The 19,364-nt window shown below is 38.4% G+C and overlaps 1 protein-coding gene across 4 annotated transcripts in view; it reads right to left on the reverse strand.

Moving 5' to 3' along the window:
* phf2 (PHD finger protein 2) overlaps positions 1–19,364 on the reverse strand; it is a 164,180-nt gene that overhangs the window by 26,596 nt on the left and 118,220 nt on the right. For all 4 annotated transcript variants that reach the window (XM_072280376.1, XM_072280377.1, XM_072280379.1 and 1 more), the window contains exons 13-14: positions 16,351–16,470; positions 14,449–14,567 (exon numbers count right to left, since the gene is read on the reverse strand). In XM_072280376.1, the coding sequence (XP_072136477.1) occupies positions 14,449–14,567; positions 16,351–16,470 (239 nt within the window). The remainder of the gene's footprint in view (positions 1–14,448; positions 14,568–16,350; positions 16,471–19,364) is intronic.

Genomic DNA, 19,364 nt, shown 5'->3' on the forward strand with positions numbered 1-19,364 from the left:
ACACACAAAATGCTAGAGGAACTCAGCAGGTCAGGCGTCAATGGAAATGAACAAACAGTCAACGTTTCAGCCCAAGACCCTTCTTCAGGACTGAAAAATAAGGGGAAAAATGTCAGAATATAAAGTGGAGGGAAGGGAAGAAGGACAAGCTAAAAGCTGGGCGGGAGAGGAGGGATGAAGTAGGAAGCTAGAAGGTTATGTGGAAATGGCAAAGGGCTGGAGAAGAAGGAGTCAGATAGCAGAAGACAGTGGACCATGGGAGAAAGGGAAGGAAGAGGGGCACCAAGTGCAGTTGATAGGCAGGTGCAGAGAAGGGGTAAGAGGCCAGAATGGGAAACAGAAGGAGAGGGAAGAAAATTACTGTAAGTTAGACAAATTGATGTTCATGCCATCAGGTTGAATGCTACCTAGGTGGAATATGAGGTGTTATTTCTCCACCCTGTCAAACTTCATAAGAATCGTGTATAGTTTTATGAGATTGATTCTTATATTGAAAGTCTCTGCATAACTTCTCCTCTTATGACATGCCACCAATTGAGGAATCAATCTCATGAACCATCACTGCTCTTAGTCTATTAAAAATGCAATTTATGTGGGTAGGGGGACCAAACTTCAGCTCCCGTCTGGTAAGGTCAAGGAACTAGAGCTGGAGATAGATGTACTTAGGTTCATCCAGGAAGCTGAAAGGCTCATTGATTAAACTTTTACCAAAGTGGTCACACCCAGAGTGAGGACTTCAGATAGTAGCTGAAGTAAAGTACACCTTGTATCTAAAGGACAGCAGGTAGGCAGAGGAATGGGGCGACTCTGTAAAAAAAAAATCAAATCCTTAGAAAGAGGTGACACAAGATCAAAAGAGTGTAGACTCCTAGTGTGTAGAGTTAAGGGCTAAAAGACCGTGTTGGGAGTTATATATAGGCCTATGAACAGTAGCCAGGAGGTGGGATATAAATTACAACAGGAGATTAAAAAAGCATGTAATAAAGGGTAATGTTACAATAGTCATATACAGGTAGATTGGAGAAATTCCCACAAGAGGGAATTTGTAGAATGCCTACAAGGTGGCTTTTTAGAGCAGCCTGTGGTTGAGCCCACTAGGGGAAAGGCAATTTTGGATTGGGTGTTGAACCAGATTTGATTAGGAAGCTTAAGATAAAGGAACCCTTAGGAGCAGGCAGTGATCATAATATGATAGAATTCACCTTGCAGTTTGAGAGGGTGAAATCGGATCTATCAGTATTACAGTGGAGTAAAGGGAATTACAGAGGCATGGGGACTTCCGGTAGAGCTCATGGAGTGAAGTCGTGTTCTTGACTCGCTCCATTACCTCTGAGTTTTTCTTCTTATGATCAGCTATATTTTAATTAACCATTAAGGTATCGACTTTTACAATACTTTGAAATAAATTGGGCTCTTTGATAATCGGATGCGTTTAAGGTCTGCTATGTCTAAGAATGGAAAAAACGGGAAGGACGGCAAACCTCCGGTTAGACCGAAAGGTACCGATTTTCCTCCGACTGAACCACCGTTGACTTTGAAAGCTATATCAGAGCTAATTCAAAGGGAAATTTCAACCTCTGTTACGGAGCTGATTCCTGCGGAAATTTCAACCTCTGTTACGGAGCTGATTCCTGCGGAAATTTCAACCTCTGTTACTGAGCTGATTCGTGCGGAAATTTCAATTAATTTCCAGAAAATTGCCCATTCAATCGATAAGATACAAACATCTATTACGGAACATCAGTCGGCTATATCTGGTCTTCAAAAATCCACGCAACAACATGAACTTAAGATGGAGAAAATCGAAGAAACAATTAATGTAATGAAGAAGAAACTTGACTTTCTGACCTTTAAAAACTCTGACTTAGAATCCAGAATGCGACGGCAGAATCTTCGAATGATTGGGGTGCGTGAAGCTGTTGAATCTGATAACCCTATGAAGTATTTTTCTCAACTTTTAAAAGATGCATTTCCTACTGTATTTCCTGACCAACCACCGTTATTGGATCGCGTTCACAGAGTTCCATCATACTCGTCTAAGTTAGATAAACCTCGACATTTCATCTTACGCTTTCATTACTTTCAAGACAAGGAGAAACTGTTTTGTTTCGTTCGATCTAAAGGTTACATTGATTTTTTGGATCTTAAGTTCCGATTCGTGGAGGATTTCAGTAAACCAATTCGGGATCAACGGGTTCGTTACAGATCTGTGATGTCGGAACTCTACAAGATGGATTTAAAACCAGTGCTGCTTTACCCTGCACATCTAAGGATTCGTACGTTGGATGGAGCCCTCCGTTTTTTTGAATCTCCATCGGATGCCCAGAGTTATCTGGATTAATTTTCACCTTCAACATCTTAATCGTAATTTTTAACTATCTCCGTTTGATCGGAGGTTGTGAATTTGTCAGTCTTAATTTTTTTTTGCCTTATATGGGCAGAAAAGTTTATTTTTGGATTAATTAATATGGTTGCTAAACTTTCTTTCTATCTGCGTCATTCCTTTCTTTTTCCCAGGGGATTCTGGGTGGTTATTCCCTCACCTTCATTCTACGTATTTCCTTTGAGGCCTTAAATTTTGTAGTTTTTAAACCTACTTCTTTTTGTAGGTTTTCATAACTAGTTTATGTTAATAATTTCATTTCTTTTTTTGTTTACTCATAGGGTCTGGGGTTTGTTGCGGTTTTTTTTATATTTCCTGGCTTTTTCTCCATATTAAGTGTTTGTTTTAATTGATTTACCTTTTTTTATTCTTTTACTGTTTTATAACTAGCTGATCTTTTTTATATTTACACTTTTTTTAGGGAGCGTATACCGGAAGTCATGGGGGTAGTTTTAGTGCTTGCTTCTTTCTGGCTGGTCTGTGTTAGATTTAGCCTTGGGGTCATGGGGTGGGGGGTGGTGGGAGGGGCTTCACGTTTTAGTTTCTTTCTTCTTGGGCTATGTACACTATTGAAGTATTGGTTGCGTTCTCCTTCCCGGTATCTCTTATTTGATCTGTTCCCTTTCCAGGTTCATGGGTCGAGCCTATCGTCAATCCTCCTTGTTGTAGGTTGACTTTAGGGTTTATGGAGTCTATTATTAATTTTGTCTCCTGGAATACTAATGGTCTTAATCATCCTATTAAAAGGGAAAAAGTTTTTAAAGTGTTCCAGAGACTTAAAGCACAAATTTTATTTTTACAAGAGACCCATGTGCGGAGGGGGGGCAGACTACGTTTTTTTAAATTCTGGAAGGGACAACAGTTTCATTCGAACTCCAACACTAAGATTCGAGGCGTCTCTATTTTTATAGACTCCTCAGTTACTTTTATACAACATGATATTATTTCTGATCCGAATGGTAGATTGCTACTAGTTAGTGGTCTACTATTTAATAAAAAGGTAGTTTTGGTTAATGTTTATGCTCCTAATATGGACTGTCCGGAATTTTATAAATCATTATTCAATCAGTTCCCGAATTTGAATGAGTTTTCATTGATCTGGGGTGGAGATCTTAATACCTGTTTATCTCCAGCTTTGGACTGTTCGGCTCCTCTACAGACCTTACCTAATAAATCTGCAACTTTGATTAATTCATTCCTCTCTGATTCTGGGTTAACGGACGTTTGGCGTTTTTTGCATCCTCAGGAAAAAGATTTTTCTTTTTTTTCACATGTTCACCATTCCTATTCAAGAATTCATTATTTCTTTATTGACTCTCGTCTTATTTCTTCAGTGATTAAATGTGATTATGACTCTATAACCATTTTGGATCATGCTCCACTTAAGCTTTCTATTAAAATTCAGGCCAATACACAAAATAATAGACAATGGTGTTTTAATTCACTGTTGCTTCAGGACTCGGACTTTGTTAACTTTATGAATGAACAAATTAATCTTTTTTTTACAATCAACTATACAGAGGATATTTCTGTGAACATTCTTTGGGATACTTTTAAAGCTTATATTCGTGGTCAGATTATCTCGTATTCTGCTGCTTTGAGGAAGAAGCTGAAGCAGGAGGAGTTGGTAATTGTGGAAAAGATTAAGGAAATTGATAAGAAATATGTTGCAGCTCCCTCTGAGGAGTTATATAAACAAAGAACTGAACTTCAAATGGAACACAGTTTATTACTTTCATCCTCGATTGTAAACCAATTAAAGAAAACAATAAGTGAATTTTATGTACACAGTGACAAAATTGGCAAACTGCTGGCTAACCAATTGAAGTCTAATTATGCTAAATCTCAAATTAATCAGATTTATAATCAAAATGACCGACTGATACTTGATCATGCGGGGATTAATCAAACCTTCTGTGATTTTTATTCTTCCTTATATCAATCAGAGTCTCCTCGAGACTCTAAATATATGAATGATTTTTTAGATAATCTAGTCTTCCCTGAGATTTCACAGGATATGTCTTCTATGTTAGATACTCCCATTACCACTGATGAGATTAAGAATGTTATTTCCTCTATGAATTTGGGGAAAGCTCCTGGCCCTGATGGGTTTACCGTGGAATTTTATAAATGTTTTGCACCTTCATTAATTCCTTGGTTCTGTAGGGTTTTCGAGGCTTTATTAAAACTTGGTAAACTTCCCGAATCTTTCAATAGAGCGTCAATCTCTCTAATATTAAAGAAAGATAAAGATCCTGCTCAATGTGCATCTTATAGACCAATATCTTTATTAAATGTTGATTCTAAAGTTTTTTCTAAATTATTAGCAAACAGATTAGAAAAAGTACTTCCTTTTATTATTTCGGAAGACCAAACGGGTTTTATTAAAGGTCGTTACTCTTTTCATAACATTCGCACACTGTTAAATATTGTTTATACCCCCTCACAAAATGTTCCTGAGTGTGTTATCTCTTTAGATGCTGAGAAAGCTTTTGATAGAGTAGAATGGCCTTACTTATTTAAGGTGCTTGAAATGTTTAATTTTGGCTCGAAATTTATATCCTGGATCAAACTGTTATATCATTCTCCTGTGGCCTCGGTCCGTACTAACTCTCTAAGCTCACCTTTTTTCCCTCTTTTTTGAGGCACTCGACAAGGTTGTCCTCTTAGTCCTTTATTATTTGATATTGCATTAGAACCTCTTGCAATTGCCATTTGAGAATCTCCAAATATTACTGGGATAACTCGGGGCTTAAAGTCCCATAAAATATCACTCTATGCTGATGACTTACTTTTATATATTTCTAATCCTCAAAAACCCATCCCTGCTGTTTTAGAGTTATTAGCACAATTTAGTCTCTTTTCAGGTTATAAATTAAATCTTAGTAAGAGTGAACTTTTCCCAATTAATAAACAACTTCCCTTATATCATAACTTTCCATTTAAATTGATTAATAATTATTTTTCATATCTTGGGATTAAAATTACTTGTAAATACCAAGATTTACTTAAGATTAACTTTTTACCCTTAATTGACCATATTACTCAACCTTCATCTAAATGGTTTCCTTTATATTTAACTTTGATTGGTCGTATTAATGCAGTTAAGATGTTTTTTTTGCCAAAATTTCTATATATATTTCAGGCATTACCAATCTTTGTTCCAAAATCTTTTTTTGATAAAGTTGACTCAAAAATTTCTTCATTTATTTGGCAAAATAAAAACCCGAGACTGGGTAAAATACATTTACAGAAAGCTAAGAGAGATGGAGGTTTAGCATTACCCAACTTTAGATTTTATTATTGGGCAATTAATATTTGACATATGAAATTTTGGTTACTTGACCAGGATATACCATCCATTCCTAAATGGGTAGCATTGGAATTACAATCTGTTCAGGGCTATACACTTGGCTCTATTTTAGGTTCCTCTCTTCCTTTTGATTTGAAACGCCTCAAACAGGTATTTAACCCGATAGTTAAATATACCTTACGTATTTGGTTTCAATTCAGAAAATTTTTTGATCTTAACCAATTTGGGCTAGCAATTCCTATTTTAGGTAACATTTTTTCCTCCCTCTTTTACGGATCGTGCTTTTCAAATTTGGAAGATTAAGGGTATTTCACGGTTTTTGGATTTATTTTTAGATGGTTCCCTTATGTCTTTTGAACAATTATCTAATAAATATAATTTATCAAGAATACATTTTTTTAGATATCTACAAGTTAGAAATTTCCTAAGTACTATACTTTCTTCTTTTCCAATGCTTCCTCCTACATACATTTTAGATACTATAATTAACCTTAATCCATGTCAGAAAGGTGCATCGGCTATGATTTATAATACTATTATGAAACTTAGGAAAGCTCCATTTGATAAGATTAGGGTAGATTGGGAACAGGAATTGGGGTCTATCATTTCCGTGGATGACTGGGGGCAGATTTTACAATTTGTCAATACTTCCTCTATTTGTGCTAAACATTCCCTAATTCAATTTAAAGTTGTTCATAGAGCACATATGTCCAAAGATAAATTAGCTCGCTTTTATTCTCATATTAATCCTTTTTGTGATAGATGTCTGGGGCAGATAGCCTCTTTAACTCATATGTTTTGGTCTTGTCCTACTCTGGAAACTTTTTGGAGAGACATTTTTAATATTATCTCCAAGGTGTTGAATATAGATATCTCTCCTCACCCTATTACTGCTATCTTTGGACTACCTAAAATTTCCAGTAATCTCTCTCCTTCAGCCCGTAGAATGATTGCATTTCTTACTTTAATGGTGAAAAGATGTATCTTACAACATTGGAAAGAGCTTAATGCTCCAACTACCTTTTTTTGGTTTTCTCAGACGATATTATGCTTGAATTTGGAGAAAATTAGAAGCAATCTTTATGATTCCTCACTTAAATTTGAACAGACCTGGAGATCTTTTATTCAATATTTTCATTTAATGTAATTTTTTTTCTCCTCTTTTTTTTGCTCCATATTTATATACCCTTCTTGTTTTTTTTACTGTTTTTAATGGAGGTCGGGATTGAGGACGTGATTTTAAGTTTTTTAACTCTGCTTGGTTCCAAGTTAGCCCATTGCTTTGCTTTGCTTTTAGTTAGTTGCACGGTGGGTTTTTTTTGGGTTTTTTTTTTCCTTTTCTCTATTGGTATATATATATAAAAATTAGTATACTATTATGTTACCTTAGTATGTTATGTTTAAATTATGTTGTTTGTATCATTTTTTTGTATTAATATCTCCTGTAATTTTATTATATTCTAACAGTGTATTAGTGCCTATATGGCTTACCTTTTTGTATACTTATTCAATAAAAAGATTTAAAAAGAAAGAAAGAACAGAGGCATGAGAGAGCAGCTGGCCAAAGTTGATTGAAAGGGGACACTATCAGGGATAACTGCAGAACAGCTATGGCTGGAGTTTCTGGGGGCAATTCAGAAGGCACAGGATAGTTAAATCCCAAAGATGAGGAGTTATTCTAAAGGAAGAATGAGGCAACCATGCCTGACAAGGGAAGTTAAAGGATTGGGATGCTTTTAAAAAACAGTGAAAAACCATAAAGAGAGAAAAAATGAAATAAGAATGTAAGGTAGCCAATAATATAAAAGAGGACACCAAAAGTTTTTTCAGAAATATAAAGAGTGGTGAGAATGAATATCAGACCGCTGACAATGAAATAGTAGATAAATTTAACAAAATATTTTGTGTTAGTTTTCACTGTGGAAGACATTAGCAGTATGCCAGACATTCAAGAATGTCAGAGGGCAGAAGTGAGTGTAGTTGTTACTACTAAGGAGAAGGCGCTTGGAAAGCTGTAAGATCTGAAGGTAAATAAGTCACCTGGACCAGATGGACTGCACCTCAGGGTTTTGAAAAAGGTAGCTTAAAAGATTGTGGAGGAATTAGTAATGATCTTTCAAGAATCATTAGATTCTGGAATAGTTCCAGAGGACTAGGAAATTGCAAATGTCACTCCACTCTTTAAGAAATAAGTGAGGCAGAAGATTGGAAATTATTAGCCAATTAGCCTGAATTTAGTGGTTGGGCAGATATTGGAGTCCATAATTAAGGATGAGGCTTTGGGGTACTTGGAGGCACATGATGAAGTAGGCCAAAATCAGAATGGTTTCTCTAAGGGGAAATCTTACCTGGCAAATCTGCTGGAACTCTTTTGAGGAAATAATAGGTAGGATAGACAAAAGAGGTGTTGTTTATTTGGGTTTCCAGAAGGCTTTTGACAAGATGCCACACATGAGGCTGCTTAACAAGATAAGAGCCCATGGTATTACAGGAAAGATTCTAGCATAGAGAGAAAGCAACACACACAAAATGCTGGAGGAACTCAGCAGGCCAGGCAGCATCTATGGAAAAGAGCAAACGGTCAATGTTTCAGGCTGAGATCCTTCATCGATGAGTTCCTTTGGATTTCCATCTGCAGATTTCATGTTCTGAATGGATAGAAGATTGGCTGATTGGCAGGAGGCAGAGTCGGAATCAAGGGAGCCTATTTTGGTTGGCTGCCACTGACAGGGGTTGGTATTGGGGCCGCTTCTTTTCATTATATGTTAATGATATGGATGACAGAATTGATGGCTTTGTGGCTAAGTTCACAGACGATACAAAGGTAAATGGTGTTGAGGAAGCATGGAATCTGCAGAAGGTCTTGCAGACTGGGGGAATGGGGAAAGAAGTGGCAAATGGAATATAGTGGACAGAAGCGTACGGTCATACATTTTGGTAGAAGGAATAAAGGAGGAGACTGTTTTCTAAGTGGGGAGACAATTCAAAATCTAAGGTGCAAAGGGACATGGGAGTCCTTGTGCAGTATTCCCTAAATGTCAACTTGCAGGTTGAGTCAGTGGTAAGGAAGGCAAATGCAATGTTATCATTTATTTCAAGAGAACTAGAATATAAGAGCAAGAAAGGATGCTGAGCCTTTATACGGTATTGGTCAGACCAAACTTGGGAGCAGTTTTGGGCCCCTTATCTAAGAAAAGATGTGCTGGCATTGGATAGAGTGCAGAGGAGGTTCAGGCGAATGACTCCAGGAATGAAAGGGTTAACATATGAGGAGCATTTGATGGCTCTGGGCCTGTACTCACTGGAATTTAGAAGAATGAGAGGGGATCTCAATGAAACCTATCAAATATTGAAAGGCCTAGATAGAGTGGATGTGGAGAGGATGTTTCCTTTAGAGCTTAACACCAGAGGGCGTAGCCTCAGAATAGAGGGACGTCCATTTAGAACAGAGATGAGGAAGGATTTCTTTAGCCAGAAGCTGATGAATCTGTGAAATGCATAGCCACAGATGGCTGTGGAGGTCAAGTAATTGAGTATATTTAAAGCAGAGGTTGATAGGTTCTTGATTAGTCAGAGTTATGGGGAGAAGGCAAGAGAATGGGATTGAGAGGGCTAATAAATCAGCCATAATGAAATGGCAGAGCAGGCTCGAAGTGCCAAGTAGCCTAATTCTGTCTTAAGGTCTTAACATTCATTTTTCATTTTTCAACTGCCATGTCTTTGCCCTGTCTCAGATCCCTCTGAAATCTTTCTGCATTATACTTGGAATCCATACTTCCATTAAGCATACTTGAACATATTTTACTTGACCCCCTTAACCAAATCACTGCTATAGATGCTAAACAACTGGGCTCTTTCCCAGTCACAACCTCGCAACCCAAAAATTATTTATGTATTTCTCTCTTCTAATTTCTACAGTTAAGCAATCCACAATACAAAATCACTCCAATTGAACTTGCTCTAATGTTGTCTAATTTCCTGTATGGCAGCTTATCAAAGATATTTTGAAAGACCAAATCAGTTTGCCCACATCCATTCTGCTAGTTACAGTCACAAAAAAATCAGACATATTTGTTGAACATGATTTTTCCTTCATGAATTCATGCTGATTCTGCCCATTTCTTTTTATTATTTTCTAAATATCCTGATACCACTTCCTTTATGATAGATTACTAACATAAGACTAACTAACCTGTCTTTCTTCTCCATCCTTTCTTACATAACGGAGCTGTATTTCTCAACTTTGCAGGAATCATTCTGGAGTCCATGGACTCTCTTATGACCTGATTTTGTATCTCATAGGTCCAAATACATATTCTACTTTCTATAATCTCCAACCTCCCCAGGACTTTCCTAATCTCCTGTGATTGTAACATCTCAGACTCTCATTTCATGATCACTCTACTCTCCTGACTTTTCCCCAAGAGTCCCTGTCTGCTATTTCAAGGCATCGATTATTGTTCCCAGCACTCTGATTTAGGAGTTTGACTCGTCACTGGTTAGTAACCAAGAGGAAAAAAAATTACATATTTTTGTCATTAGATCCAAAACAATTTCCATATTACTTTGCCAGGTTGCATCTGGACTACCACACTTCTCGTTAAAAAAAATAAGGCTAACATCTCAGGGAGCAAATAATCACCACACAGAACAACTTGTCACAAAAATTATGAGAAGAAATATACAACGTCACTACAAATGAGGAAAGAAAACTGCTCTCAGATTTGAGATGTTAGTTAGAATTTAATATTGAATAATTAAAAATAATAATTCCTTAGACGTAGTAACGATTCAGGAACAGCTTCTTCCCCTCTGACACCCAATTTGTGACTGGAATGTGAACCCATGAACAATACCTCACTATTTTTTTTCTATTTTTGGCCTTCTTATTTAATTTAACACATATATATACACATACACACACACACACACTTACTGTAAATCAATTTTTCCCCTATATTATCATGTATTGCATTGTACTGCTGCCACAAATTTAACAAATCTCATGACATATGCCAGTGATATTAAACCTGATTCTGATTCCGAAATGAAATTAAAATTTGCTGCTGCATCCAATAGTTTAGATCACAAAATTGTGAAACATGAAACCCCTTTTACAGAATTCAGGCAGAAGTTCCATTCTATATATCAAACTTTATGCATCCTTTTACAGGTGAATGAATAAGGAAACCGTATGGCATAGATTCTCTTGTATGCTAAAGCAGGAACAGATGTAGTTCGAGAGAAGAGACATAATTGAGAGATTTTTTTGTGCTGCAGTTGAATGGATTAACTAAAGCCCAAGAGGAGCTTTTATAATAATTAAGATTATGTAAAGCATTAACTTATTTTCATTATTCAACTGAATAATAATGAGAGAGAACAAGATAATCACAAAAAAAAATAGACTGGAGTGGATAGGTGGTTTGGAATGTGAATCTCTCTATCATAAACTACTTTTAAATTCAAAGTTCAAAGTACAAAGAAAATTTATTAGCAAAATACATATAGGCCACTATGTACAACTCAGATTCATTTTCTTGAACAGTAAATACAAAGAAACACAATAGAATCAATGAAAAACTGCACAGAACAGAAACAAACAGCCAATGTGCAAAAGACAACAAATTGTGCAAATACAAAAAGGAGGTTGTGGAGGAGATGTTGTTGCTAATGCAAACTGACTGGAGTCTGCAAGTGAAAAAGTTGAGGATCCAGTTGCACAAGAGGTATTGAGGCCTAGGTCTTGGAGCTCACTGATTAGTGAGCTGTAGTCAATGAAGAGCATCCAAATTTGTGCACCTTCACTGTCCAACTATTCCAGAGCTGAGTGAACAGGCACTGAAGTGGCATCTGCTGTTGACCTGTTGTGATGGCAGGCAAATTGGAGTGCATTCAAGTCGCTCCTCAGGCAGGACTTGATATACTTCATCAACAAACTCTCAAAGTACTTCATCACAATGGAGGAAGTGCCACTGGATCATAGTCATTGAGTCAGGTAACTACATTCTTTTTGGGCACTGGTATAATTGAAGCCTACTTAAAGTAGGTTGGTACCTCAGACACCCAAAGCAAGAGGTCAAAGATATTAGTGAACACGCCAGCCGGTTGAAGAGCACGGGTGTCCAATACTTGGGAGGGGACCCGTCTGGGCCGGATGCTTTCTGTGGGTTCACCCTCCTGAAGGATGCTCTCACACTGGCCTCAGAAACTGAAATCACAGTCTTTCTGGGGGCTGTGGGAGTTCATGAAGGTGCATCCACGCTTTGAAGGTCAAAGCGAGCGTAGAAAGCACTGAGCTCATCTGGGAGCAAATCCTCTTGTATTTTACTTGGTCGCCACACCTGAACACCACTGATCTGGCCCTCAGAAGATTGAGGATCTCTTGGTTCATCCAAGACTTCTGGTTGGGGAAGACTCTGAATGATTTTGTACTAAGGCTGAGATTTTAATATCTTTATTGGCAGGAGAGTTAATAATTCTAACAAACAAAACTTCTGCCTCCCCTGCCACTAGAAATCCATTCAGTTTATAAACCAAAGCCCATCAAAATTTTCAACACCTACATAAAATCTCCCTTTCAGTTTCCTTGCCTTAAGGAGAACTACATCTTTTTCTCCAGTTTCTCCACATCATAAAAACAGCCTTTAATTCCTGACAGGAATATTAAGGCCTTTGAGATGTTGCAAGAGAGATTAATTGGAAGAATGTGGAACATAGAGTTCACTGCAATACTCCCAATGAATGTAAATTAGGGTCATAGGTATGTTGAAACCATGGCAATTTTGGTTACTGTCAGTTCATGTGCAACTGACGCCTAATGGCCTGGTGTCCTAATTTTAAGACTCAGGTGCTGCTGGGTCCTCTTCTCTAAAGACTGGACTCAGGAAGACAGCAATTGGTCCAAATAGGTCAATGGTCATAATGAAGTATCTTGGATCAAGTACCTATCTTCACTAATTTTTGACATGCTTTAGCAATTCAGCATTCTTTTTATTTTAGCTAGTATTGGTGAGGATGGCAGAGAAAAGCTCAGGATGGTGCTTGCCTGGTGGTGGGGGGGGGGGTGGGGGAGAGGGATAAGATCAGTGTGAGGTTGTGGGGCTGGGAATTTACGCCCAGGATTTGGGGTGGAGGGGGTGGCCAAGTGACACTGGGATCAGGAAGACCAGCATGGTACCCTAGGGAGAACAGAAGCAGGACTGGCATGAAGAATTACTAGGTGGAGGATGGGGAACAGAAGCTAGGGTGAAGAAGTACATAAGAGGTGAAATGGGGGTCACAGATCAGGGGATCACTGGTATTTTAGATGTCAGTTTTTGGGAGAGTGAAAGGTGATGCTTTTGGGATTGTAGACGGGGAGCGGTTCTCTCAGCAGTAGCCCTGGACCTGTACTAGGGTGGGCTTCCCAAAAAAGCATGGTCTCAACTTCCCCTCAACGTTCTAAAATCAATGATGTTGTGACTGACCTCTCTGATATAGAAGTCCTGTTGAAGTCATAACCCAGTCAAATTTCTCCTGGAGCCCTGCTCTTATCTCCAATTTAATATATCAGGAAACAAAGCTGGCATCTTCCTCGTGTTTGCATCTTGAATACATGGGTGGGCTAAGATTGCATTCTCCCCGAAGGTTTCCAAACACAAATAACTAGCAAATAAATTCACTTTCAATGGCAGAACACACAAAAAAAATTCAGGGTTATATCGCTCAATTTCTAAGCATACAATTTTTATTACAGAATTATTGCCAAGTTTTTGGTTAAAAATATGCACTCTTATTAGCATGGTAGCTTTTAGAAAGTACAAAAATATCAATGTTGAGTTGTATTTAAACCTCTGAATAAAGTTAGTTTTTGTGTTGCATATGCAATGCTCTGGTTAAGATTTCTCCTGCTATACTGTGAGGTGTTTTTTTTTGCAGTTTTCTGTAAAAGCAGTGTATCCTGCTGGTGAGAGTGCTTTGATTTTGGCTAAAGGTAAGGAACCACATTGTCCAACTTAGGAATGTTATGTCGGCCAATCAGGTTGGTGGGATGGAGAAAAGGTTCTAGGGAGAGCTGGGTGGAGAGATATTTCTGACAGGTAGTAGTCAGGTTCGTGGTACATTTGATGAGAGATGCAGAGAGGAGAGAATAGGGGAAGATGCCTGGAGGATCTGATCCAAAGGGAAGACCTTACTGCAAGGAGTTCTTCACGAGATGAAAGAATCCAAGAAGGGAAGTTCTACCTGTGATTGGTGAGGAAAATTCAGTACTGTGAGTAAAGTGGTACTACAGAAATGAGCTCCAACGTTTATGTGCGTATTTAGACTGGTTTAGCGGTAATGAGCCCTTTTATTTATTTTGCTTTTCTTTTTCCTCTTAACTGCTTGATTCAGCTGAAGTTGGTAAATATACTTCCTTTATAATTTTATGCCGTATACAATCTGTAATTTCTTAGCAACTGATAATTGTGTATGGGCAGTATTTACACAGCATTCATTCAAATTAAGGTTCCTTTAATCAGAATTCCCAACATTGAACCCCAAATCATACCAGCCCTTGATATATATTGTTTAGAATGTTAGCCTGCTCACCGCTGAGTCACGTGGCTGTTAGCAGAGCTAGCTGGCGACCCGAGCTGACGTACGAGCTCTGGTGAGAGGATTATATATATACTCATTGTGCTACTAAGACCTTCAATGAAGTTTTAAATTCCTTGGATAAATCAAATTCAAAGGAGTAAACTTACAATGTATTACTTTAATCACAAACCTGAGCAATTTTTTATTGGTGAAGACCAATTTGAGTTTGCTGTTGTCTTTGTTTCCCATCAAAAATGATTTTTCTGATTTTGTATCTTCCATTTTTAGCAGAGAATCTGGTTTACTGTTCTAGGAAATAATGAAAGTGCAGCTGTGAGTCTTTTTTTTCAAACAAACATCATGTTACCTAGGGATAAACTCAGTTTAATATGTTATTGTTGTTGTGTTATTTTCCAACCCAGCATGAAATATTTAACAACAAATGAACACCATTAACTATTGCTCAAAAAGAGCCCACCTACTTCTGAATTACTTCAGGATTCTAGACCCTACGCCAGAACTTATAGCCATAATTCGGGTTGATTCTTCAAAACACAACTATGGAGGAGTTCCATACTTAGAAAGATGCAAAGATACAAGTTCAATTTCACAATGCACATCTGTATCTTTTAGCACTATGCAATTGACTTATGGAATAAAATCAATTCCTGTAATTGTACAGTATCCTTAAAACATCCTAAGACTTTCAATCAAGCACAATGGTGACACACCTACACATCAAGCACATACAGCACAGATGAATGATGTCAATCCATACGAGACCCTAATTAACAGATCCACAGCGAAGTTCACTCATGGATATATGACGAAATCCCACTGTGAATATCAGGGATATCTGCCTTAATGTCAAGGATTTCCTATGCATCTGCTTTGTTTATAAAAAGGTCATTAATTTCTTAAAGATCCATTGAGGATAGAGCTGGAAGGGAGCTCTCTTCACGGCACAGAGCTGAAGATACAAGGCCAGAGTTGTGTCACGAGCATGGTAACATGGCAGCCTTTTATTGTTGTAGTTATAGTTTGACTGTGCTTCCAGCACAATCAGGAACCACAAGAGATGGGCTAAAGGCAAAACCATGTGGCAAGGCACTGGAAGATGGAGGTGGCCAAAAGAGCCTATCACCAACTATTTTGCAGGAGTCTTCAACTCAATATGCCAGGAAACAGAGCAGGCATCTTGGACAAATGGACTTGTCAGGCTGGCATTTTCCTCCTAATATATGGAGAGTGACAGATTGCAAACACCTGAACTTCTACAAAGGGTAACCATGTCAAACACCTTACTAAGATCCATATTCATCACATAAACTGCTCTACCTTCCTCAATTTGTTTTGATACCTCCTCAAAAAGATCAATGAGGATTGTGAGGCCCTTCACAAAGCCATATTGACAATCCCCATTGTCACCCTTTTGAAGCAGGTGGGAACCTACAACCGCAGCAGTGAGAGATTGAAGATGTTCTTAACACTCCTGCCAGTTGGTTGGCACAGGATTTCAGTGCCCTACCAGGAACACCATCTGGGTCTGTTGCCTGGTGAGGGTTCATCCTCTTGAAAGATGTTCTGACATCGGCCTCCGAGATACAGATCAGAGGATCACCAGATGCAGCAGGGATTCGCACAGGTGTAGTTTTATTCAGACAATGGTTCTCCAAATACTCAGAGTTTCTGTCACTAAGGATAATCTCCAGTAGTTTGCCTACCACTGACTTAAGACTCATTGGTCTATAATTCCCGGGATCATTCCCATTACCAGCCATCTCTTCCCTCACTTCCTTAGTAGACTGAGGTACAGTATATCCTGTCCAGCCCAGAGGACTTATTGGTCTTAATGTTTTTAGAAGCTCCAATATTGCCCCTTTCTTATCCTTGACATACTCCAGCACATTAGTCCATTCTACACTGATCTCACGTTCATCATAGTCCCTCCCCTTGGTGAGCATGAAGCTATGTACTCTTTAAGGACCTCCGCCCTACATCCTCCGCCTCCAAATATTTATAAAAGTCGATTGTAACACATTAAGAAGCAATAAAACAAGTCATATTTTGCATTTTTGTATAACCAACCTACCTTGTATTTCCACTTCACTTCAGCTTTGCTTTTGTTTTGCTCTTGTATGCCAAACTTCAGTTCATTGTTTTGATTATTTGCACTTTCTTGATCAGCCACACTTAACACATTCTTTGAAGCCTAAGAAATAAGAATCATATTTTTACATGCTATAAAATGAGGAAAGAACTAGAATATTAAAACAATTGTACAATAAGCTACCATTCTGCATTTAGTGGTTTTGATGAAGTCTAAACATTCCTCAACGTTTTAGAAACTACTTCTTCCACTCCGCCATCAGATTTTGAATGGTCCATAGACACTATTTCACTATTCATCGTTTGTACTGTTTATTTTTTATTGCAACTTAGTAATAATCTTATCATGATATCAACAATATGGATGATGATAATGTAGTAAACTTGATCAGCAAATTTGCAGACGACACCAAGATTGGGGGTGTAGTGGACAGTGAGAAAGTCTATCAAAGCTTGCTGAAGGACCTGAACCAGCAGATGGAATTTAATGCAGTTGAGTATGAGTTGCCCTTTGGAAGTAATAACCAGGTAGGACTTAAACAGTGTTTGGCAGGGCACTGAGGAGTCCGGTAGAACACAGGGATCTGGGTATACAGATCCATAATTCCTTGAAAGTGGCGTCACAGGTAAACAGGGTCATAAAGACAGCTTTTGACACATTTGACTTCACAAATCAATTTAATATGTACAGGAGTTGGAATACTATGTTGAAGTTGTATACAACTTTGGTGAAGCCTAATTTGGAGTCTGGTCACCTACCTACAGGAGTTCTGAAAGAGATTGTGAATGCATTAGTAATGATCTTTCATGACTCACTAGATCCTAGAGTGGTTCTAGAAGACTGGAACATTGCAAATGTCACTCTACTATTCAAGAAGGGAGAGAGGCAGAAGAAAGAAAGCTATAGGCCAGTTAGTCCAACATCAGTGGGTGGGAAGATGTTGGAGTCAATTATTAAGGATGACATCTCAGGGTACTTGGAGGCACATGATGAAATATGCAAAAATGCAAAATATGACTTGTTTTATTGCTTCTTCTTAATGTGTCAGCTTGGTTTCGTTAAGGAAAATCTTGCCTGACAAATCTGTTGGAATTCTTTGAAGAAGTAACAAGCAGGATGGACAAAGGAAAATCGGTAGATGTGTACTTGGATTTTCAGAAGGCCTTTAACACGGTGCCAGACGAGGCTACTTAAGAAGCTATGAGCCCATGGTATTACAGGAAAGATTCTAGCATGGATAAAACAGTGGCTTATTAGCAGGAGGCAAGGAGTGGGAATAAAGGGAGCCTTTTCTGACTGGCTGCCGGTGACTAGTGATGTTCTATGGGGGTCTGTGTTGGGACCGATATTTTTTACATTATGTGACAATGATTTGGATGATGGAATTAATGGCTTTGTTGCAAAGTTTGTAATTGATATGAAGGTAGGTGGAGAGCAAGAATTTTTGAGGAAGCAGAGAGGCTACAGAAGGACTTAGAAAGATTAGGCGAATGGGCAAATGAAAGTCAGTAGGAATAGTGTCAGGAAGTATATGGTCATGCACTTCGGTAGAAGAAATGAAAGGGTTGACTATTTTCTAAATGGAGAGAAAATACAAAAAACAACTGAGGTGCAAAGGAACTCATCTCTGTTCTAAAAGAAATCTGCGGAATTCTTTGCCACCGGCCTAATTCTTCTCCTATGTCTTATGGTCTTATTAACAATACTGATATGGTACATGGTCCTCAGAATCTGGTCTAATTATTGTCCTATATAAATGAAGCATAACCTTCCTCCTTTTGTATTCACTTCCCTTAGAAATCAACAGTAAATTTCTGTCATTTCTAATGATTCCTGCACCTGCACACTAACCTTTTGCAAAAGGACAACCAGATGCCTCGCATCTCAGAGCTCTGTGATCTCTCACTATTTAGATAGTATGCCATTTTATTTCACATTTTCTCACATTACGCTCCATTTATCAGACATCCCTTACTCAGTTAACTCATCCATTTCAGTTTATTTCCTTCATTTAACCTGTTCCTTCTCATTGATTTCCTGATTAAATCCCTCTGCACACCCAAGGTAACACACACAAAATGCTGGAGGAACTCAGCATATCAGGCAGCATCCATGGAAAGGAATAAACAATTGACATTTCAGACCGAGACCCTTCATCAGGACTAGACACCTACTGCCCAAACCAGCCCATCCGACCCATGCCTGTCTGATCTGACCTTTGCCTATTAATTCCCATTCCACCACTCCTGATTACTGCTACACAACTATAATACCTGCCCCTCAATTACCAGGCAGTAAATAATGCCCCTTGACCAGAAAGCCTACCCCTCTTAATTGCCAACAAGCTTCATCTCACCCATCTAATCCTATACCCACAAACCCTGTGGTATTCAAAACCCACCCCAACCCCTCAGCCCGTCAACTAGCACTAATCCACTATTCCAAACTCTAACCATTCCCTGGGACCACTCTGGTGATCCTCTAGATCCAGAGTGTATTAACCAATTCGTCTCAGCAGAGAGCAGAACAGGAGGTTCTCAAGAGAGGTAAAAGTAATTTGAATTTCACAAAAGTAGATCGATGAACAGAATCATTGTGGTCCTGCTTACTGATGGCACTTTAGAGGTGCATGAGTTCCCAAGATGCAGAAGCAATATTTACAAAGGAAGAACACAGAATCCATGGAGAGGATGGAACGTGCATGGTAGGGCAGGGAAATAAACTGATGAAAGCAAATAAGAAGGATGAATGGGGCGTAAATAGGTGATGAACACCACGAAACAAACACTTTCGAGCTGATGTTCTACATGATAAAGTAAAGCATCACTCTAAACTATGCTACACAAAAATGCAGCATTTATTTCTGCTAATACATTTGCATTAAATAGTTATTTTTAAGTAATATCGCCCTTATGGGTGGCGGGGTGGAGAAACACCTCTATCAAAGGAGATGTAAGGCGCTCCTTCCCTCCGCTAGGCTGCAGATCACCCTTGGA

This window comes from Mobula birostris, chromosome 16 (genome assembly GCF_030028105.1).
Source record: "Mobula birostris isolate sMobBir1 chromosome 16, sMobBir1.hap1, whole genome shotgun sequence".
NCBI lineage: Eukaryota > Metazoa > Chordata > Chondrichthyes > Myliobatiformes > Myliobatidae > Mobula > Mobula birostris.